Below are 24896 nucleotides of genomic sequence, written 5' to 3' on the forward strand. Positions count from 1 at the left end.
CTTTTATATTTTGTCTGTATTCATTTTTGTGCGCCATGTAAAGCACTTCAAATTGCAGCATTCAGAATCAGAATAAGATTCAGAATCAGATTTATTGGTCAAGTACATGAACACATAGGCCTGCAAGTAATTTGTTGCACTCAATTTGCAAAAGAAAAAAAACATAAACATTGAAATACTATGAATATAATAACTGCATAACTTATAAATACAGATATATGGTATATAAAAAAATGTAAACAAGAACACAACTGTGCCATGGTGCAGAGTGCTGGAATAAATATGGTATGGTAACACGATTAATGTAACAGCTGACTTAAAATTATATGTTATATTAGAAGGTTCTTGACAAATAAACTTGGCTTGTTTGGGGAAATTTCACCAATTATTAGCAAAAGTATGGGGTCAGTATTTTCCCATTTACTTTTTGTCCCATAAAGTTAAAAACAACAATGACTGCTAACTTCTGTAGTTACAAATCCGTACTCCTTAAAAATTCTCCATTCATATAGGATTTATCCATGTATTAATAAAGGATTTTTAATTTAATTTAATTTTGACACATTTCTAACATGGCTTTTATTTTGAAATTCTTCGCTTTGTAAACCGGAAGCTATCTGTTACTAGCTGTGTCGCTTTGACGCTGCTGTGTGTTTACAGTCGGGACTCAGCAGAGAAATGTGATAAAACCAGCTGGATATTTTCACTGTAATTCATCATGTAAGTGTTTTTCTGCTCTCTCTGCTTTTATCGTTAAAACCTTCGTTAAATATCGTCTCTAACTTCCGGAGTTCACAGTTTGTTAACTAGCAAAGCTTCACTGTTACGCAGCAACTTATCAAACGTTAGCTAACGTGCAGAGCAGAAACGAAAACGAAACGCTTAATTTCTTCTTAAATATCAAGCCAGATTTGATGCCAGACCCGTGGTAGATGTCTTAAATCATTTCCTGTGTAATTTTATTTATTTCGCATTAATGTGTCGGTGGTTCTGTCCTGTGTGAGTGTTTCCTCCAAACTCTGAGGTCCTGACGTTTGTTGATGGAAAATTAAAGTTACTTATATCTGAATTTGGTGCTGAATTATTAAATACAGTTTGGTGTCACGTTAACACAAGGCTACAGTAACGTTAACTGCTTCATAGCTCCGAAAACAACCTTAATGACTCATCAAAAATGAGCATCTTTCCACCAAACCCCATTAACTTTTCACCAATTTTTACTGAAAACTGTCACTTTGAGCTTTTCTGTTAAAGACACTAAGAAGACTAATAACAGTTTGTTTGTCAAATAGATGAAGGAATAATTCGGGTATACTATCTGGCCAAAAGTATGTGGACAGTAAGAGCAGCAGGTCATAAGAAAATGTTCAAAGATGTTGAAGATGATGTAGAAATGAGCATCTCTCCACCAAACTCCATTAACTTTTTGCTAAATTTTACTGAAACCGGTCACTTTGAGCGTTTCTGCTAAAAACACAAAGAAGACTAATTTCAGTTTGTTTGTAAAACTAGTCCATACCCATTGAGTGCACAGTTGCCCACGTACAGTTTCACATGGTGTGTGTTTGGGATACAGGTCATAAGAAAATGCAGATTAAATAGTCAACTGAACCCATTAAGAAGAGCAATGTATTCAGACAGAGTGTTTGTGAAGTTGATAGTACGATTGCAGACATTTTGCTGTTGTTATAGCGCCACCCAGTTGCCAATTAGAGTTAAATTTCTCCAGTCACCTTGAGGCGTCCTGTTCTACATATCTACCAAGTTTAGTAAAAATCCATATGGCGGTTAGGCCTAGATAAGAAATGAGCTCTCTAGCGCCCCCATTTTGTTTGATGGGGTCAATAATGGAGGGGTCCCCTCAGATTATGTGTGGTCATATGCCTACAAAGTTGCGTGGTGATGGGTGAAACCCTTGAGATGTTATACACCTTTATGTGATGAGCCACGCCCTCCGCAATATTCATTGCCTTATAGAAGCTCAGTTTTAGTAAGTTTTCCAACTTTTGCCAAGAGGGAACTTTAGATATTGGTCCCTAGATTATGTTCACCCAGTTTCATGCAGATCGCTCAAACTTCCTAGGAAGAGATCCATTTGAAGTGTTTTTCAAAAAATTCAAAATGGCGGAAAATCTATATAAGCGGAAGTTATGGGTTCTTGAGGCAAATGTGTTCCTCATGAGGAGAGGCATCTCTGTGCAAAGTTTCATGTCTCTACCACATACGGGGCATGAGATATGCCCATTCAAAGTTTGCAATTTCAATGGGTTGCTATAGCGCCCCCCTTTGGCCAATTGATGTAATATTGCTTCATTGGCATCCTCCCATGACCCTCTACCACTGTGCCAAATTTCACATGGATTGACCAAGTCAATGAGGAGAAAAACCTGGAACAGACACACAGACACACACACACACACAAAGTTTTGGTCATTATATAGTGAGATAGATGAATGTATGATACGGGCACACTATCTGGCCAAAACTATGTGGACACTCCTGTCAAGTAAGAGCAGTAGATCAGAAGAAAATGCACACATGTTCTGAGATGTTCTGGTGTCGTCCTTCCAACAAACATGGTGGAGGGCACACACACGTCCCAGCTTTAACAGGTGCTGGATGAAAAGAATCAAACTAAAGCAAGAACCAGACACAAGAGCCGCACGCTGTTAAACTGTTGAAAGCTCCCAGTAGTTTTAATTGTGCTTCTTTCCACCAAACTCTGTTAACTCTTCACCAGATTTTAGAATTGAAATGTGTCACCACGTTTCTGAGCTGTACTTTTATAAATACAAATATGACTCAGTTTGTTCAAACAGTTAAAAGTTTAATATCAAGTGTGTCATAAAGGCCAAAAGTATGTTTTCCATGGTTTGGTCTGTGTCTCTCTCTCTGGAAAATCTTTATTCTTTTTCTGATTATTCTTGTTCGGAGTGAACGACCTCGTCTGTTAACGCTCATGTTTTTGTCTCCAGCATGAAGCTGCGAGTTCGGATCAACCGACAGACCAGCAGAGTGGAGTTACTGGGAGAGGAGCCCAGTGTGAAGGAGCTCTCAGACCTCATCCAGGAGACGCTGTTATCTTCTCATGGACTCAGGTCAGACACCACACCTGAGGCTTCATCAGCAACAATGTTTATTATTTATTAAGTAATGATAAATAAAAGTTTTTGTTTTTATTTCCTTCCTCCTGACGTGAAACGTTGTTCTCGTTCAGCACAGACACAGAGTTCAGTTTGTCCCTGAACGGCTCAGAGCCTCTGTCAGACTCCGGTCAGACTCTGGCGTCCTGCGGCATCGTCTCTGGAGACCTGATCTGTGTCGTCCTGCCTGAATCTGCAGCCACCAGCTCCACCAGCTCCACCAGCTCCACCAGCTCCACCAACAGGACGACCAGCAGCACAGAGAACCAGAGGCAGCAGCAGAACCAACAGACGGCACCCATGACATCCAACCAGGTGAGCGATTCGTCTGTGGAGCGAGTTCATCTGTTCAAATCAGCCACTCACACTCGTTGAAGCGTTTCTGTCTCAGAGTGTTTGATCGCCACAGTCTTGTTGTCTTGAATAAACAGCCCACCAGCAGCAGCAGCAGCGCGAGTCCTGCAGCAGCAGCTGTGACACAGTCCATGGAGCTCGCTGAGACGTTGGACTCTGAGCCGTCAGTCCCCAGCTGGGAGCCGATGCTGTGTGGCGAGGCGGAGGAGGGTCAGGCTCCTCTCTCTCTGGAGCTCCTCCACCACTCGGCTCAAACCACCAGTCCCAACGACGCCATCATGGTGGCCGGACACCTGCTGATGCTCGAGACTGGCTTTGTTCCTCAGGTGAGACGACGGCGAGGCTTCTCTCTGAATAACCGATGTGACTCCTGCAGGTGATGTTAGGAATCAATGTGTGTGTGTGTGTGTGTAGGGCTGTGAGCTGAAGCCTGGTGAGATGCCCGCAGGGTGGAGGTCAGCAGCTGGAGTCTACAAACTGCAGTACACTCACCCTCTGTGTGAGAACAGCCTCGCCATGGTCGTGGCGGTAGGCATGGGGGCGCTGCTCGTCATCAACGGTCAGTTTATCATCACTGTTTTATGATGGTCATCTTCTCTGTGTCTCTAACGCATCTGTTCTTCCCGCAGCGACTCTGAAGGAGAACGAAACCGTCAGCGCGGTTCGTAAACTGTGCGTGAACCCCTCCAGCTACGTGACCGACGAGTGGCCAGGTAGAGCTCCGATTGGTCGACTGGACACCAAACATGCATCAGAGCCTCTATAGTGATGTTGATGATAATAAGATGTCGTGCGTGTGTTGTTTGTGCAGGAGAAAGTGCAGCGGCAGCTTTTAGAGATCTTAAAAAACTGTCACGAATCTTCAAAGACCAGCTGGCGTACCCGCTGATCGCCGCCGCCAGAGAAGGTACAGACTCTGATCACACGCCATGTGGAGGTCTGATGAGATTTAAACATATTAATACACAAACAATGTAACATACAGGGGTTCAAAATACTGTACCATGCTAAAGTACTTAGTTACTCCCAACACAGATTTATTTCTCCTCTCGACAGCCACACAATTAGAGACTAATAAATGTGAACACGTACAGTGAGGTTTGACGATGATGTCACTGTGACGTCACTGTGCTGTGTCTCCAGCGATGGCTCTGCCCGTGGCGTTCGGCCTGGCCGCTCTTCCTCCTGAGCTCCTCCTCAGAGTCCTCAGACTGCTGGACGTCCGCTCCGTGGTGAGACTGTCGTCCGTCTGCAGACACTTCAACGTGTCCACAGCCGACTCCACGCTGTGGAGACACCTGTACCGCCGCGACTTCTCAGGTGAGACACTTAAACCCTGAGGCTACATCCACACTACTACGGTTCCGTTTTAAAACACGTGACATATGATGTGATCGTTAATAAGTGAATAAACTCGTGTGTGTTGTGGTTCAGATCGAGATCTCAGCAGGCCCAGAGACACCGACTGGAGAGAGGTGAGAAACAGATTCTTTTATTTAGTTATGTTATGTCAAACTGCTTTATTCAGTGTTTTCACCAGTTTAAATCAGCTGGTTCGTTTGTTTCGGAGAGGAAGAGAGCTCTGTGGATAATTCAGCTCCTGAACAATGAGCACTGAAGGAAATTTAACCAGGAGAAGTTTCAGCTGGTTGCAGTGTGCAGTCCTCACCACTAGATGCCACTAAATCCCCCTAAATCTGACGCACTGTACCTTTAAATTCACTTGTTAAACACTGAATAAATAATTGAACTCAATTTATTTACTGTTAATTAAAAATAAGTAGTTTTAGATTAAATATCTAAAAAATACTCATCACTATTAAACCCTTAATTAATTTACCCACTGATAATGACGTAATGCAGATATTTGTAATGCAGTTTAAAGGGACAATTTAAGGATTATCATATAGTTATTTTTATGGATTATCGCTACAGTTTATGGGATTTTAAAACTCCAATAATTCATGCACAAAATCCCTTATAAATAAACCCTTATATACAGCAAATCCATTAATAAATTAATTAATTGAACTTCTGATTTTACAGTTTGATAGAATTAATATATTGTTTTTAATTGATTTTTAATGGACGGTTTTAAGGGAAAAATAACACAAAAGTCCCTTAATTTATACCTTAAAATGGTGGTACATTTTTAGTGATGCAATCATGCTTAAAAATCTATTAAAACCTCTCTATATTTTTTTATCTTATTAATTTCTCCCATAAATAACCCCAGATTTTGGGTCCCAGTCTGAATGTATGACATAAGGGCATTCATAATAAGAATTTTTACTCTTTAATCTTCAATGAAATGTTGTTAAAAACCTGTAATATCTCGCAGTCTGTTCATTTATTGAATGATTTATTAAAATAAATATTTTTAGTCTTAAAAAAAAAAAAACATTCCAAAACTCAAATGATTTAATTTACAGTGAGAAATATTTTTGCATTGGCTGTGATCTCAGTGTCGTCACCAGGAGGCAGACATGTTCAGATTTTAATATTTAAATATTCATATTCTGAGAATTCAGATCCAGAGAACTCAGATTTAATGTTTTTCTAGCTGTAATTCTTTAAATCTGTCTTTTCCAGCTTTACAAACAATTCTATAAGATCCGCAGTGAGCTCCGACAGGGGGCTCGTCACCGCTCCCTCCCTCCTTTCCACTGGAATCCCCGGGACATCTTCAACCCTGTCCCCATCCCCCTCCACCCCCCGCTGCCCGGCATCATCGGGGGGGACTACGACCAGAGGCCGAGCCTCCCCCGCGTCCTCCTCCCTCGCCATCGCTCCGACCCCATCGGTCGGCCAGAAGACGTCATCGGACGACCTCCGAGACTGCGACCGATGGGAGGACGATCTGCAGACATCCGGAGAGGATTCATCTGAGTCAAGTTTGTCTCCAGGACAAATCAGGACTTCTTCTTCTTCTTCTTCTTCTTCTTCTTCTGCAACAATAAAACAACACACATCTGAACGACACAAGAGTTTATTTGAATAGAAAGCAGAGACAGGAAGCTGTTGGGTTTGAAACTGATGATGTGTGACAGTCTGTGAGGACGTCCCCACCGTCACAGACCGTCACTACAACACACTAATACACACAATATAACGTGGAATGAAAAGGGCTTTAAAAACATGTTTCCTGCATTAATATCTAATTATTATCTCATCGTTACTTCCTGTTTTCTGAAGCGGGCCGTGTCAAATTAATTTGTGCTGCAAAGCTTTTACATAAACAACAGTATTTGATTCAACACAGAGACAGTGACCAAATATCTTCTTTTTTTTTTACTTATGATTTCACAAAAAAGTCAAACCTGTGTCTCACTATGTCAAAACGATGACTCTTACATTGATGATATTTGCAGGACTGAGAAGGACTTGATGTTTTCTGCTCTGAACACTGGAATAATCTGCAGAAAGAATTTAAACTGATGAATCTGAGTAAAGTTTTTTTGTTGTTGTTGTAAAAGACTTCTTTGTTCAATGGCTCTTATTTCTTTTTTAATTATTTAATCACCATGATCTCCAGCACTTTACTGAGACTAAATAAAGGTTAAAATTATACAAATTCTGACTTATTATGTCAGAATTTAGATTTTTGAAGTCTTAATTTTTCTTTTTTTTAATCTTTTTGGTTTTTTTCTCACTATGTCACACTTTTCAAACTGTTACTTCTTTATAACTTTGATTTTAAAAGTCACAATTTTTACAAAATTTTACAGAGACCCCAAAGTCCCGAAAGGTGATTATTTCATTTTATTTTATTATTAATATTTTTTGTACACATGATAATTGTCTCGTGCCCGCAAAATATCACCTTTTGGGACATATGGCACCTTGAAAGTGTTTTATTTTTTTATTTTTAGGGGTTCATAGGAAGATAGCATTACAGATGCTTCTTTTGATCTAAGTGCAAATGCAGATTTTAAAGAATTGTGAGTTATATTTCCATGCCAATATTAATACATCACAATTATGGACATTAAGTCAAATTGTTAATTGTATTTTGCCACATGATTTTGCTCAAGACATGTTTGACTATATCGCAATTTAAATTAATGGTTAAATATGTGACAGACTGTGATTTATTGTATTAACCTTAACTGAAACACATGGTGGCTGAAAGTCCTCCATTTCGCGAGTCAGAAACAATCAAAATACACCTTTACGTCAAACTTACAAGATATGAGTCACATATCAGGTTATATTGTATATTTTAATGTGTTTTTAGCCCTGAAAAAACCATTAACCCTCACATAAAACCTTATAAAAACCCTTAATTCATTACATCCTTACACTGATCACGTGTTGCTGTGGTCACTGCTGCAGGAGGACACGGGCTGAATAAACTTGATGTGTGGAAAAACGGGGGAAATACTCAATTTGTTTTCAACGGTCAGGAGCTCTTGAGACAATGACGTCATCTTTTGTCTTGAAACAAAGGGTGCACTCGTTTAAACGACCTCAATTCGCCGGCGATGAGGTTCCCTCTGTGTGGGCGGAGTTTTCCGCGGTGAAACCCCGGTGTTACGAAGAACTCTGTCACCCGTCAGATACTGTGACGTGATTGAAAATCACATACGTTTGTATTAACATTTAAATCGCACTTAATTTAAACATTTAAATCGCACTTATAGTAATTATCGTATTCAAACTGTCAGAACTACGGAAGCCTTTAAGTGACCGCGTCTGTTCAACGTACCAGTGGCTCTTTCTGTAGAGTTACGCAATTTAACGGGTCACACTTTCCGCTGTAACACCTGCTCCAACCAACGGAGGACGTAAACACTCGGTAAATACAGCCACATTTAACGGCCACATGCCTCCAACGGAGTAACGAAACTCACATGTATCAGTTCGTACACTCAGTCCGTGATTTAAACGTAACGTTAACTAACGTAGGTAGACAGGCTAACTTACAGAGATCAGGAGTTAGTCGCAGCCAACGGTAGCTTTAGCCGTAGTTAGCTTGTTAGCCTGATGCTAACTAATACTTCGTTTGAGATAATGTGAAGCTTATATGTGATTTAATATGTGCTAATTACACCGTTGATATGTACTGTCCATATTACTGAGACCACCCAGACTACTTTATTATCGCCCCCCCCCTCCCCCTCCGCCAGCCGGGCGGGCGGGGACTGTCGTACTCGCGCCTACCGCCTAGCAGCAATGCTAGCAGGGGTGCGTCTGATTCATGAGCCGCTGTGCACCGGAGAACAAACAGACCCAGATACAAGCAGTGTAAAAGCTAATGAAGAATGTCAGCTGTATTTCTGAAGTACTGACATTATTTCTCGTTACATCGCAAATTGGCAAATAATTGTAATAACAAATGAAAGTAAATATATATATATTATATTTAATATTTTTACCATGATTCATGAGATAAGATGTAAAAAGGGGGAGAAAAGTCAAAATCTTGACTTTCTAAGTTACAATCATGAGCTAAGTAAAAGTTTTGACGTATCATCTAATTATGTAATCCATGTTAAATATACTAATGGTCATGACAAGTCAAAATTATGACATAGAATTAAAATTTTAATTTACTAAGGGACTGTTCTTTACTTATCAGAGGAGAGAGGTGGCTGGGGTGTGACTTCGTTGTTTTTTATTTTTGTTTTTTGACCCTCTCTGAAGCTTCACATATTTTTCTCTCGAGCCTCGAGGCAGAAAATGACCCTTCCTCCTTTTTAAAATTTAGTCTCTGATGTTTGAAAGTTAAAAGTTGAAGATGAAAGCCTGGAGTCTTTTTTTTTTTTTTTTTTTTTTAAAAAAGCTTTGATTTTTCACTCTTGTCGTGCACGCTGGTTAGTCATGGTTTAATTTTGCTTTTTTACTTTACTTTTAAATGAGATGTAGAATAACGTGATTTTGATTAATCTAACTAGTTTTAAGCTCAGATTTGGTTATGTGTTGTTTTTTTTCTGGCACAAGGTTTGATGCACATGATGAGTCTAAAGACCGTCAGAAATGTGAAAATACAACATTCATTTTGGTTTTTACAGTTTCTGGCTATGATGAATGATGGACTTTTGGCAAATTGGCGCCTTCCAAAGCTGCCAACAATGTGCTGTAAAAATAAATAAATACAAAATACGACCATTAAAATGTATATGCCCCTCTCCTGAGCCACAATGAAATCATAAATCCCTCCCCAGTGCTTTAAAAAATACTTGACATGCCGCCCTCCTTCTTGCATCCTTGTAAGTAATGAACAGTCCCTAAATCAAAATTATGACATTAAAAAAGTCTAAAAAAAATTCCATACAAAATTTACAAACTTTATAAAAATTATATTAAAACAAAATTATACACACAATTAAGTGTTATAATCTATTTTTAAACAACTTCATTGTGTATTTTGTATTTTAGATTTGCTTTATATGTGCCGGTTGACAGTGGTCTCTGTAACACCTGTCGGTGCTCCGCCGAGTGTGTGTGTGTGTGTGTGAGTGTGTGTGAGTTGTCTCCAGGTGCGCTGTCCCTTTAAAAGCCTCGTGTTGTTACAGGAAGTGTGAGGGGTGTTTCCAGCTGATCTGCACAACAGAAGGACCAGAGTCTCCCTCAGCAGCCCGACATACCTGCTCCTTTCTCCGGCACCTCAGCAGAGCAGACCGGTCCCTGCTGCAGGTGTGCACCGCCACATCATACGGATCTTACTCGGGTTAATCTGAGGACGAACCGGGGGGGTCCTCGGTGTCCCCCACCCCTGTCTCCCTCCTTCCCTGCTCCTCTGCTTCTCTCTTAGCCGTGTGTTAGCTACCGTGAACCGGTGCCGTCGGTAGCAGTTAGCCCGGACTGTCATGATCCCAGCGCGGAGATGGCGTCCTTCCCCGGTTTGTGTAAGGCTGTCGGGCCAGCGGAGGAGGAGAACGGAGAGCTGGACGGCTCTCTGCAGCAGATGCTGAAGGCCATCGCCGACGAGAGGAACCGACTCAACATCCGACAGGAGATCAGCGGACTCGGTGAGCTGAGCCCTCCGTTATGTATTTACCGTGGCCCTGAGAGTGTGTGGTGGCTCCCTGCATGGTTATACACACTGATACAGCCACCTCAGTGCACGTTATACCATCTAATGTTTATATCTTTACACACAGCAGCATGTTTTAATCACAGATACCTGGATAATTACTTTACAGTGGGGCCTGTGATCTGCAAGATTACCCACAAGGTAAAGTAGGGCCCCAGCTCTGCAGGTTGTCTCAACTGTTTTGTGGGGAACAATTGTTTGGAAATGTGCACACGTAAACATCAATATCACTTGACATGATAAGATCCTTTATCGTCAGTGGTGGAGGAAGTATTCAGACCCTTTACTTAAATAAAAGTGCTCATACTACACTGTAAAATACTCTGTTACAACTCAAAGTCCTGCACTGAAAGTTTCCTTTTGTAAAAGTGTGCAAGAAAATCAGTAAAATCTAGTATTGAAAGTATAAAATGCCCTCTGTGACATTTATACTCTCATATTTAATATCAGTAGATGACTCTGTCTCGTGCGTTAAAGGTATACTCTGCAGTCAGTTACTGTTTGTGAACACGCTCGAAATGTTCGTCGCTATGACCCAGAGCCCAAAGTGACACCTTCATGTTTTGTCCAACCAACAGTCCAGACCTCGACGTTATTAATACATAAAATCTGTAGTGACTACTGTCAATGAAAGAGCCGCTAAGAGGCTGAGTAGGCTGGTAACTGTGACTCGTAGGGTTGGCGATATGGCCCTAAAATAATATCACAATATTTCAGGGTATTTTGGTGATGAAGATATGAATAATTAGTAAAAAGAAAAACAGTAATGCAACAAAATAAGTGGTAAAGTTTTACAGTTTGCTTCAGAAATGATCTCTCATTTCTTTAGTTTGTGGACAGTAACTCAGAGCGAGATTCAGATTCTGTTACAATATTAATTCAGCTTAATCAAATCTACCACTAATCACACATTTAAACAGCTCCCACACACAAAAAGTGTTTATTTTTCCCACCTGGACCTTCATGCTCTGCCATTTCTCCTCTAATCATCACGCTGTAACCTGTGACAGGCTGTTATGATCCCACAACTATCACACAGTCACATATATGTGAGGAGTTTTTACACGTAGGTTTACATTACATTACATTATATTATAGAGGAGAGGGAGAGACGCTGTGCTGCTGCCAGAGGAGCCGCTGAATGAGTTCCCTCTGAGCGGTAAGTCACTAAAAGAGTCTGAGAAGTAAAACATTCAGGACCAACATTTAGAGCCAGGCTAACAGTTTCCCCCTGCTTCCAGTCTTTATGCTAAGCTAAGCTAACGACAGCCAGACTCCAGGGCTGCGGTTGAATAGTCCTTTTTGCTTAGTAAGGTTCCTAACTGAGTGAAATGACCTGAAAGTATCCGAGCAGCAGCTGTGATAAGAGCTGGTCGAATTCTCTAAAGAAAAGGAGTGTCAGTGTTTACTTCCTTATCTCCGTTAGCTTAGGAAACACTGGATCAACCTTAAACTAAAGATAGCAGATAATGCTGTCCCACAGTTCCTAGGGCAGCAGCATTTAAAGTGACGCAACATCCGGCCGTTCTTTGGGATATCAACTGTTTTGTCAAACTATACATCCACACTTTGGATCAGCCCTAACAAATTAAAAGCACAATCAAGTCAACATTTCAAGGTGTTAATTAAGTTGCCTGGTGGTTCTTACAGTATTATATGTAAAGGCTTATAATCACAGGGTGTCTGCAGGTCCTTTAAAAAGTCTTAAAAGTCTTAAATTTGATAAATATTAGGCCTTAAAACAGCTGTACATTTGATTTTGTGAGGTCTGAATTGCCACAAACATTTTCTCTAGTTTAATTTATCCATCTTGTAAATTCTTTCAGTCAAAATGAATCAAGCTCGTCTGTGTGAAACTCCAAATTTCTGATGTAACAAATCTTTGAACCTTTTACTAAACCTAATAGTCTTTACCTTACACTTGAACTGAGCTGGTGGCAAAATGTAGATTAACCCGAGTCACTCTAATAATCATATTCCTACATAAAACCTGCCTCTGCACAGGACCACATATATACTAACCTTTATACTCGGATGATTTCTCCAAAAATCCATTGTATACTTGGTTAAAAATTGTTTTGAAAAGGTCTTAAAAAGCATTACGTTTGAGTGTCTGATACTTTAAGGCAACCTGAATCAAATGATCATCACCTTAACACAAAAATGCAGATGCTGTACACCTGCACACACTGCGATGACACAAAGCTGGCACAAATCATTAATGCCTGATATCGGACAGAATTGTCAACTCGTTACACTTCCATGCTAATGAGTCGTATTTTTCACCACAGTGTCCATGTTTACACTGTGTGCATAATAAAACGTGTTAAGAACGCACGGGGTGAAGTATCTTAGATCTGCTTTTAGTCATCCATCTTTAAAACAATGTAGTTTCACTGCAGCAACCCACGTCAATTACGGAGCTCAGTGTAAGTACAGTTGGACTGTCTTAGCACTGTGGTCACCCTTTCCTAAGTCCTTATGAATTCTCCGTCACACATCTCATTGACCTCATGAAGTTTTACCATCAAGGTTAATGGAAAGTGGTCAGGAAAAGATGCAGGATGCAGTTTGTTTTGTCTGTTTGACTGCTGCCCAGCTTTGTACTGCACAGACATGACGGTGATGTCCATCCAATTTCCGAAAACTTTTCCTTTAAACATTGAATTCAGTTTCCGTCATCTAGAAGACTTTAGTCACATTTTTATCAGGCAGATTCTGCATCTTATGTTTTTTTTTTCATCAGTTTATAAAAAGATGAATGGCAGCACAAGACGTAAAAATGTGGGTAAACTTATCTCCATTAATTGATACTCCTACATTTTTGCGTTTATAATTGTATGTCATTGATGAAGCCTGTTTGGAGGTGTTTAAAGACTTCATTCATCAGATCTACCTTTGATTACAAACAGTCCTGAAGACCAGTCAGCTGATAGAAAGCTCCAGCTCTGCAGTTCAGTCTCCCGCAGTGTTATCTGTGACTGTATCCTGTGTACGTCAGGTCTGCAGATACAATCGGAGCCTCCGTCAGATCACAGCAGATCGCCGTGGTGCTGCTGCAGTTTTTTTGTGGGTCGTTTGTTCTGATGGAGAAATCAATGGAGCTCTGTTCAACATCCCATGACTTCATCACAGCACACGGGCCTCTGTTTATCGCCCCGGCTACTTCAGCTTTGTTGTCATCAGTGAACAATGAAAGCAGTGGAAGCACTTGTGTGTTGAAGTGGTTAGTTTGAGGTATTCATTAAGGTAAACCTCAACTATTCTTCAGTTCCAGGTTCTCCAGTGTGAATGTTATCTGTATGTCCCCACTTTCATACCAAATGTATATCTGTTGGTCAGACAGAACAAGATATTCAAGGACATTTTTCAGTACTTTTTTTTTTTTTAACATTGTATAGACTAAACATATAGTTAAATCATATTGAATTATGAGCAGTAACCCCTAAAAATGTATGTAACTGCTAATCTAACAGTCCTAACAAACTATTGATATCTTCTAACAGTATTTACGTTTAGGGTGACTGGCCTAGTTTGAGTTAACAAACGTTTTTTATGTTGTATTTTTTAAAATATTGTGCTGCTAAATGAATCACTTGTATGCCGAATTAAGCAGAAAACTAATAATAAATTAAAACCCAAAAGTCTGTCTTTCTTAGGTCTGTAATTTTATGTATGCACAAGATCGTCTTTTTTAATGGAGTCTGATTTGAGAGGAGACAGAGGTGTTTTTTCCCCAAGAGGGTTCTGCCTAGTTCCACCATACTGTGCTGTGATTGGCTAATACCAACCTTAACCATGAACTCTGTTCCCTAACCATAACCTGTGCCCTAACCCTGATTGTTTTAGACTTCAATGCACCAAGGTGACAAACACTAGCCAATCACAGTACTGCAAGGGCGGGACTTGGCAAAACACTCTTGGGAAAAAAATGCGCAGAAGGGACTAGTCGTAACCTTTTGTCTGACATTTTTTGGACAAATTGATCGATAAATTTAAAGAGAAAGTAATGAAACAAGTAATCACAACGAAATAATCTCCAAAAATACCTTTAATAGCCCCTCTGGAGCTTTTGATAATATCACATGGTCTTCATCAGCTGTTGGAGTTGTTATAGATGTTCAAATTTCCAAACTTTCAGGTCACTCTAGAGCAGTGGTTCCCAACCGGTGGGCCATGGTCCAAAAGTGGGTTGTCAGTCCATTCTGAATGGACCGCAAGCAACTTGCAAATGTGTTAAGTTTGTAAAATAAACACTTTATTTTGAAGTACAATGAATTTCCAGCACAGAGCTTTTATTTTGAAGTGCCATTTTCTGCTGTAGAGTGAGTGACCAACGAACAGCTACTAAACAGAGACCGCAAACTAGATTGAGGAAATGGCCGAACAGAAATATGATGCTAAATGTAAAAACTGTGTGGACCTTGAACTCATGAGTAAAGAGAAATCTGGACTTTTTGTCCATTTTGGCTTAAAACCGAGGTCCAGTGTTGATCTTGAAACAGCAGTTGATTAAACAGTCTCACCACAGTAGGGGTTCTTGAGCTTTTGATCATGATATCTTTGTTTGGAGGGTGTTGCGTTGCAGCATTTTTAACATTGTACTTTGGTGGTTGGTGTTGCTTTACATAGTGGAGGCGTGCTGCCTCGTCTGAAATATGAAGTGCCTCTGCTAATGGTATTTTAGTATTACCTTTCCGATGTTGTCTGAGGATGTTAATGATGCCCACAAATGAATCCTAACGTTTGCGCCGATCCTTTTGACTTCTCCCTGATTTCCTTAAGATTTTCTGTAACTGCAGCCGACCATGAGAAAATGTATTTAACCTGTTGTTTAAAGCAGGTTTGGTTCATACCTTCAGGTCATTGACCATCCTGTTATCACAGCCAGGTGTGGTGTTGTGTCTGGCAGCTGTGTCACTAGCTGGTGTTTCTTTATTCAGAGTCAGTAGTCGGTGTCCTTGGATGGTCCTCTACAGGCTGCTGAGTGTGAGTCAGGTCTGACCGTCAGCATCAACAGTGACTCAGGTCTTTACTCAACTGGAGACTAAAGGATAGTTATGGTTTATCATAACTTGAGGCTTATTATGGTAGTTTTGTTTGTCATTTTGAACAGTAATAATCTGTGTTTCTTCTTTTTAGTGATCTCACCGTTTAAAGGACCTTGATTAAGAATTGTTTTATACGTATATGTTGGTGTACATGTGAGGTTATGAGCAAAACATTCAAAGTTATAGAAAATTTGAGTTTATTCTGACTTTTCTTACGGAAGTCTAGACAACAGGAGGGTATGGGCATTTCAGTGATGTCGAATTAAAATGATAAAAGACTGATGAACCTCAAAAAGCACACACAGCAGCAAATCCATGTGTTGTAAGTTGCAGTCACTCAAACATGGTACACCTTGTAAAAGAAATCGAGGAGACCCACAGCCGTAAACGGTTTGCTCGAGTCAGATGAGCCCTAAATTCATCATTCTGCTCCCAACACTGTCTCTTTTTAACAACAATTAATTATCACCAGTTGGTTGTTTTTGAATGCTGTTGAAACTCGACACTTCGTTATCCCCTCCATATCTGGCAGGCTTTTCAATCAAATGGAACAGTTACAGGAAGTGTTATGAATCTTTGACAGTATCTTAAAGGAATACTTCACCTGCAGAATGACCATTTATATATCAGTTACTCACCCTGTGTGACACTGACTTTGTGAAGAAATTTTTTTTGTTTTTGCATGCCTCCATTATGACAGAAGAATCCAAAAACTGAGAAAATTGTTGATTAATTGAAGTCATAGGGGTCCAGTATTAACCACAAAACTATATCAAAACATCAGCCCCTTTTACACTGCCAGATTTTCGGTGAATGTTGGGCCGTTTTGCCGGCAAGCTGCGAGCGTTTACACACACAGAGGCGGATTGGCGAGTTGATCCGAGGTGCCCAATTTTCCGCCTCGTAGAGTAGTCATATTGGCAGAACCTTTTTGGATTAAAAAGAACAAGGCACCCTTCCACAACAGGAGGGGCTGTTGAAGACTTGTGGGAGGAGCTGTTGATGACGCCGCACGTGTGACCCACTGGCGGTGGATAAACAGGAAACAGCTGATATAAGGAATTAGTGAGCAGCTAGTAGCAAGAGGGAAACACAAACCTGACAGACACTGTAAAGATGAGCAACTGGGGAGACAAGGAATTGCGTGCCCTCCTTGTCCTCGCAAACGAAGAGGCCATTAACCGTCAGATGACGGGGACGACTTACGAGAGAATCGCCGAAGGACTGACCAGCCGCGGCTTCCCTCAGAGCAAGGCTGTTTACGTCAAGATAATTAGTTAAAAAAAATAAATAAAGGGAAATTTTAAAAATAAACAAACAAGGAAATGACCAATATGTGGGACATTTCTTACCAAGTTGATTATTACCTTTTTTCCCCATGTTTTTGAAAGAAATTGCACAAATATGCTCTCAGAGTTCAAAGGTTGAATACTTGTGAAAGGCGTCTGAAAGCAGCACAAGAAAAGTGATGTCGCCCCAGGTTTCAGAGGGTTAACATGTAAAAGATTTAATACCATCTTTGTATTAAAGACAAAATAATTTGTACCAATTCAGTTATATAATTTTGAGATATCAAAAGGAAAGTGAGGGTGCAGAGAAAATATTAATAACTCCCAATGATTTTCATATAGTACAGTCCCTTAATGAAATAAAACAGTATTGGTTAAAAAAGAGAGGAGTATAGGACATAGGACATGACGCTGTTGTAAATGTACGTTACACTAAATGTTCTGTACTAAATGTAATTCATTTTTCAGTGTTTCCTGCAAGTTATATATTTGTCTGTGTCGTCTCGTACAATTTAACAGCAGTTTTTATTGAAAAATTACAAAATTAATTAAAGAATATATCGTGCAGTATAAGGCGCTCAGTTGAATCTTCAACGGCCTTTATGAACCAGTTCAAACAGGCACAGACACAGCAGAGTTCATTCAGACGAGACTGAGAGATGAACATCAATGATTCAGGTTTAATTACCTCCCGAATACACCAGCGTATCCCTCCACAGCGGAGCACTGCTGCCTCGCTATAAATACATCGACATCAGTACACAGCCTTTAATGTTTGGCTAAAGAGAGAATAGATGCAGATCGATCGATAGAAGCGGGTCGAGCACGGCTCTTCACAAACTGCATGACGTGACTGAGTGCTGTGTTACTGTACAGTAAAAATAGCTGAGTGTGATCTGACTGTGACTCACGCTCTGACAGACAAATCATTACAAATCCTGCTGAATATTTAATGCAGGCGGTGGTGTGGCTGAGCTGAAGTCACGTCTGAGTCAAAGTTAAACACCTAAATGCTTCATAAAGGCCGGTTTCTAACACGTAGGTCTGTCTTCAGTACAGTTTCCCGTATTAGTATATGCACATATTGTATGTGTTTGTGTATATGACTGCAGGACATCGCAGACAGAAGGAGACCACAGCAGGACGTCTCCCATCTGTTTACATTGTACAGTCTGTTTATGTAACAACATTAATGTGTTCAGACTGGAAAAGGTGATGAAGCAGTTTGCAAATGTTGTTAAAGTGAACTCTAGAGGGATCCATCCATACAGTATTTAAACAAAACTAAAATTAAATGGAAAGATAAGTGAAATAAAAGGCTGAACCTGGTGGCTCAGGAGTTAAAACAACAAAAAAAAGTCATGATTAAGTAAAAAACATGGTAATAAATATAACTAAATGATGTTAAAATGGACATGTCAGCAAACCCAGACACCCCTGATGTTGCTGCCCTGCCTCTGATTTGATTCAAAGGATCAGTTTCCCCCAAATGAAAGGATTTCTCACATGCATCCAGCGTCACCGGTGCAGGATGTCCCAAAACTTTATAAATTTTAATGAGAATCAAACAAAAATTCTTGTTATTTGCCTCAGAGTGCTCAGAAGATCCAGGAGATGTACATTCTGAATTGTTTTGTCCAAAAGTACAAGAGTCTGGAAGAGGGAAAAAGTTGCTGCCATAAGTGAGGCAGTTCAAGTATATTGGGGTCTTGTGACTCTTGAATGAGGGTAGAATGGAGCGTGAGATGGATCGGCAGTTTGATGTGGCGTCTGCAGTGATGTGGGCGCGGCGCCAGACCGTCGTGGTGAAGAGAGAACTGAGCCAGAAGGTGAAGCTTTCGATTTACTGGTCCACCTACGCCCCAACCCTCACCTGTGGTCATGAGCTCTGGGTAGTGACTGAAACAATGAGATCACGGATACAAGCGGCCAAAATGAGTTTCCTCCGTGGGGTGACTGGACTCAGGGGAGGGGGAGGAATTCGGACATCCGGAGGGAGCTCGGAGTAGAGCCGCTCCTTTGCGTCGAAAGGGGTCAGTTGAAGTGGGTCAACATCTGATCAGGATCCTCCTGGGCGCCTCCTGCTAGAGGTTTTTTTGGGCACGCCCTGCTGGTAGGAGGCCCCAGGGTAGACCCAGAAGACGCTGGAGGGATTACATATCTCATCTGACCTGGGAACACCTCGGGGTCCTCCAGGACCTTAAAAGTGAGTCTAGGTTTTGGTAGATTTGCCTGTCTACATTTTAAGATACCCAACTTTGAAAGAAATTAATCTGCAACAAGCAACCGTGGAGCATTGTTGCATTATTTCACCTTGGACTTGAAGGACTTTTATAGGGACTTTTTTGAGACTCTTGTGTGTTTCGGAGAGTTGGATCTATCGATAACCTCTGCTGCAATTGAAGGTCAGTTATACTCCAAATTATCAAGTCAGTATATGCTGAGATCCCCAAAATGTGTCTTTAAAGCATTTTTCTGATGGCACCACAGGGAGCATTCACCCTAGCACTTTTATATACCACACAACGTAGTATGATGGGACAGGAAACAAATGGTGAACACCCTGTGACCCAGCTGAACGCTGAGCTGCAGTGAAAAGAGGAACCCTTCAGTCTGAAGGATTAGTCAGCGCTGTGAGGAGGAAACCAGCTGCAGGATCCTGTAGGGAGACTCTGATCCATGTGACGTCTTCACGTTAAATCCTTTCATCCAACCTGCTGCGTGTCGTCACTTCAAACTGCCATGTCTCTCTCATCACATGACATAATTCATTTGTTCCACCTGAACACATGATGGAGATGACACGGAGACAGTCACATGGGTTACAGTTATAGCAGAACCTCCTCATCATCACAGTTCAGTTCAAACTTTAAGGACAATTCATAAAATCTGCTGTGAAAGAATAAGGAACAGTCTGGAATACATGATGAGACATAACAGGCCATTTCAAATTTGCAGAAGCTGAAAATTAAACTTAGAGATGAGACTGAAAAGATTCAGTATTGGAGACGTTGCTCAGATCTAGAGGGAGTCCAGTTATTATGAATACAATAATTAAGGAGGTTGTAGGTCAGTGGTTCCCAATGGTTTTGCCATATGGCCTCTTAGACATATAGAAATATGTACTTGCACCTTTGTCACCAGTTGCACGTCTTTGAGTTCAAGTTCATAAAGTTTATTGTCATTCCAACTATAAAATCCTAAAAATAGTTTCATCAGGTCCAAAATATAAAAAGTAGCATCACCAGAAGTTATTTTAACCTTTTTTCTTTAGTGTTTTCAATATTTTCTTTAGAAGCTCAAAGCAGTAGAAACTGAAATATTTTTCAAGAAAAAAAAAAGAAAGTGTTAAAGGAAGTTATTTTGTGTATCCTGTATGGCTGCAATTAATGATTCTTTTTATTGCTGATTAATCCGTCGATTGTTTTCTTGATTAATCAGTTTGTTATTTGGTCTATAAAATGTCAGAAAATGGTGAAAAATGTCAGTCAGTGTTTCCCAAAGCCCAAGATGATGTCCTCAGATGTCTTGTTTTGTCCACAACCAAAAAATATTTCATTTATTGTCATAGAGGAGGAAAGAAACCAGATAATATTCACATTTAAAAAGCTGGAATCAGACAAGTCTGACTTTTTTTATTTCTTTAAAAATTACTCAAACCGATTAATTGATTATTAAATTACTTGGAGATTTATTTAATAGCTGACAACTGATTGATTTACTGTTGCAGCTCCAGTATCCTAGGAATCATCTTGTGACCTCTGGGAAGGGTCTCGACCCCAGATTGGGAACCACTACCCTTGGTAGTCCTCGTGGTCACTGAAAAGATTCTAGAGTCCTAAAGGAGGTGTATCTAGTGATCATTTGACTTTAGGATTCCTTTAGGTAGATCTAGATGTCCTGGAGGAGGTTGTGGTAACAATTAGGCAGGTACTGGTCACTGAGATTCTAGAGGTCCTGTAGGATACTGTTTCTCAACCTAGGGGTCCTGACCCCTACTAGGGGTCACCAAAGCTTCAAGGTGGGGTTGTAAGGCCTTTTGGATTTTAAGAGGTGAAGGAAAACTTTTTTGAAAAATATACGGTGAGCCTATATCTCTTTCATTCATCACTGTAAAGAAAACTAAATGAAATTATGTTTTTTTTTAAGTTTACATTAGTATTACAAATATAAGCTCAAACAAATCTCATTGGATAAGGGCAGTGTGAAGACCTGAACACGAGCTGTATTCACAGAGCCTTTTCTTTCTGTCAAACAGCCTCGTTCTTGATTAGAAACGTAAACAGTTAGAACAAACACAGAGCTAAGAGGACAATGGCGAAGCATCAGGGAGAAGAAAACTGTGAATTTGCCAAGAAAGTGGCCTTTTAAGTATGCATCATTATTATTATTATTAAAATGTAGACAGAGAATCATACATAAGTTCAAAAATATCATGAAAACTACTCTCCGGTGCAATATTCACAGGAAATCATCCAAATCTCTTGCTTTATACAAACTTCCTGCAGTTATTGCTTCCACTATTTTGGTTAAATGTACAGTTTATCAGGTGTTTTGTACTGTTATTGTCATGCATTGAATTTAATATGAAATATCCATAAAATATGTCACTCAGTCAGGGGTTGTAAAAGAGGTCCCTAAAGATAAAAGGTTGGGAACCTCTGCTGTCGGAGGTTGTAGTCATCGTGAGGAGGTTCTTGTGGTCTTTGAGAAGGTAAAGGCCCCCTTCAGGTGGTCCTAGTGGTAGTTTTTATCTGCACTTTCCAGGCTAGTTGCCAGAATAAAATGTAGGGATTGCTAGTTTCTGCAAACCCTGGATATGTTGAATTTTTTGTATGAATGAGGTAGTTCAGATTACATGTATAAGCTTCTCATCGGGAAGAGGAGGGAATGGCAAATGCGTGACATGTAGGCAAGACAGCTACCAAGCAGCAGACAGCAGCAGACCACTGAGACCAACAAAAGCAGGTGTTTTTTTTTAAACGAGAGTTCAGGACATTTCCAGCTGTGTTTGTAGCAGCTGAAGCGGGTATTTTAAGGCAAAACATGACTTTTTTCGGAACCGTAACCAAGTGGTTTTGTGACTAAACTGAACCATATGTTAACCACAAAGACACGTAATGTTTGCTTTAGAGATGCACCGATCCAGCTTTTTCAGTTTCGATACCGATCCCGATGCTGTGGCTTTGAGTATCAGCCGATACCCGATACCGATCTGATACCATGGTTGACCTAAAAAGCCATATACCTTTACATGTAGAACAGGAAAGACTAGAGGCATCAGGCATTGATGACTACACAGTTCTGTCCTAAGATAAAATGAAACAAGATGAAACAGATTAATTCAATGATGAAGTATTTATTTTTAACTAAAATAAACAATTGTGCAACAGCAGTTGAAATAGTGTGAAATACCCCCACACAGCAGATTCTCTCTTTCGCTCCATGACGTATGACGTAGCTCGCGTCGCAGTAGATTTAAAGGGAAAGGATCACCTCAGGTATAGAGTGTGCCAGTAAACCCGGAACTCCGTTAGCGCTTTTAGCACTTCTCGTTCTCTCCTCTAAAAGTCAATACGTTTTTTGAATGGGATTNACTAAAATAAACAATTGTGCAACAGCAGTTGAAATAGTGTGAAATACCCCCACACAGCAGATTCTCTCTTTCGCTCCATGACGTATGACGTAGCTTGCGTTGCAGTAGATTTAAAGGGAAAGGATCGCCTCAGGTATAGAGTGTGCCAGTAAACCCGGAACTCCGTTAGCGCTTTTAGCACTTCCGGTTCTCTCGTCTAAAAGTCAATACGTTTTTTGAATGGGATTTTGGTAAAATGCCTCAAATAAGGTCTGTGGTTAACAAAAGCTTAAGCGAGTTTCAGGTTTTGTTCTACGACATAAAACACGTCAGTAAATACCCTACTTGTGAATTTTGAAGCTTTTACGTGTCGTAAAAAAGGCGGTTGCTAACAAGTTGCTCAATACGACTACAAACCCTGTCGGGGACATTAAACGTCATCACCCCCGAACAGGCGAGAGTGCTGGCAGTCCGCCATTACAGCTTCTTATTTAGCTTAAACAGTCCGATTTCCCCATTATACAATGTTTTTAAAATAAAGCGGCCGAAATCAGTTGAAAGCTTAGTGGCGGTGACGTCAAGAGTCATGCGACCGTGGAGTAGTCATGTAGTCCGTTAAAGCCTAACGTTAGCTTTTTACTTCTGGCGATCGCATTTAAGCTTCAAATGCGGTATGAAAGGTGTTCATATGTGAAGATTATCTCGCTGAACAAAACCTGTAAGTATCATAAACTTGTGTTAGTCACAGAGCTTATTTTCTGACATAATCCAAAACGCAATGCAAAAATCACATTCACTTTCTCTCCTGGGAACCAGCGTGATGCTAAACTTCGGGTTTTGACGTCAGCCCTGGCACACTCTATAGGTTGGGGTTTTGACGTCAGCCCTGGCACACTCTATAGGTTGTATTTTCCGATACCCGATCCATCTGTTTTGATGACATCGGGGCTGATATTTGATCCAGATATCGGATCGGTGCATCCCTAGTTTGCTACATATGAAACATTTTATTCACAGAATTTATTTCCAGAAAGGTACAATGCCAACATTGATTCTGGCAATTGGGTTGAACTTTCTAGTGTGCTCATTGAGGAGGTTCTAGTGGTTCTTAGATTGGTTGTAATGGTCATTGAAAGCAATCTAGTGGTCATTAACGAGGCTGTAGTGGTTCTTCAGGAGGACGTATTGGTCATTAGGTGGCCCTAATAGTCACTGGGAGGCTCTCAGAGTTTTGTAAGCAGTGCTTGTAGTTGTTGGTGAGGTTGTAGTGGTCCTTTAGGTAGTGCTAGTCCTTTAGTTGGTTTGAGTGGTCACTGAAGTCCTTTTGGTAAAAGTGGTCTTGTTTTTGCTGGTTCTAGTGATCAATGTGAGGGTTTAAGGGCGTCTGTAAGGTGGTTCTAGTGGGCCTTAATGAAGGGTTCTTTAAGTGGTTGGCCAATGCTTCCTATCACATCATCAAAACACACGAGAAAGAGACTGAATTTCAGTTTATATTTCAGTGAGCATGTTTCAGTCTCATATTTGTAACGCTGACAGACACTTAACTCCTGAAAGTGTGATTTAAACCTTTAACCTTGGGGTCTCAGTCAACACTGAAAGTTTCTGCTCATCCATCCAGCCTTTAGTTCATCCTTTCATTCGGGTCACTGGAGCTCTGAGCATCACTGGGCTCCCACCAAGTGTTATATAACTGTCATGAAAAATACAGCAGGCTGAACATGGCTCATGATATTTCTCCCCGCTGCCAGCAGAGATAGATTTTTTGGTGATTCAGCTCACTTTCATCAGATGATGAGTGATAGTGCGCCGGGCTTCATAACACAGTTGATGTATTTTTAAAATGGGATACGCAGCTATAAATAGAGCAGGACTTTTGTGAACGTCTCCGAGGCTGCTGCAAGAACTCTGCTTTACTCTGGAATAACAGGAACGTTCAGAGACGAGCAGCGAAAATATGAAACTTTTGACTCCTTAAATGAGACTGAAATAAAGATACAAATGACTGTAACAAGAGAGGAGTGAGTGTCAGAAATATTACAGCTTTTAAAATGAAGTTCAGTCCTCACAAACTTTACAATCTTTGACAAACACAAAGCTTCACGATTCTCTTGGTGTAAACCATTTTATAATCCGTTGCCTCAGAGTTCAGGAGTTCACAAAGTGTCAGTCCCACAAATGTGTTTTTTTATTTAAAGAAAAATCCATAAAGTCTCAGTTCATCACTTTTAAGGTCTTGCAAATAATCTTAACTGTGTTTTGTGATTGTTTTTGTTTTGGGAAGTGATCGTCATTTGAAGAACTCTGGCTAGTCTCTTGTTTAGTAAGCTAGCAAACCCTCATGCTAACACCTGTGGCAACTGTTGGCCAGTCAGTAAAGCTAAGCATGGTGCATAAGGCAGGTTAGGAAACTATTTTAGTGGCATAATTGTAAAGATCTTGTACCTT

General features: G+C 40.4%; 2 protein-coding genes across 2 annotated transcripts in view; both read left to right on the forward strand.

The window, feature by feature from the left end:
* Nucleotides 1–612: 612 nt before the first annotated feature.
* On the forward strand, nt 613–6973 carry fbxo7 (F-box protein 7). Its single transcript, XM_050035929.1, has 10 exons — nt 613–720; nt 2976–3098; nt 3218–3458; nt 3575–3823; nt 3912–4056; nt 4127–4210; nt 4309–4404; nt 4641–4817; nt 4932–4972; nt 6090–6973. Exons 2-10 carry the CDS (start codon nt 2977–2979, stop codon nt 6384–6386), a joined length of 1452 nt encoding a protein of 483 aa, XP_049891886.1. The 5' UTR covers nt 613–720; nt 2976; the 3' UTR covers nt 6387–6973.
* Nucleotides 6974–7104: 131 nt separating this feature from the next.
* kiaa0930 overlaps nt 7105–24896 on the forward strand; it is a 47092-nt gene continuing 29300 nt past the window's right edge. The window contains 2 exon segments of the mRNA XM_050035941.1: nt 7105–8295; nt 10016–10471. Of these exon segments, the coding sequence (XP_049891898.1) occupies nt 10327–10471 (145 nt within the window). The 5' untranslated portion in view covers nt 7105–8295; nt 10016–10326.

The sequence above is a fragment of the Epinephelus moara genome, chromosome 23 (genome assembly GCF_006386435.1).
Source record: "Epinephelus moara isolate mb chromosome 23, YSFRI_EMoa_1.0, whole genome shotgun sequence".
NCBI classification, from domain to species: Eukaryota; Metazoa; Chordata; class Actinopteri; order Perciformes; family Serranidae; genus Epinephelus; species Epinephelus moara.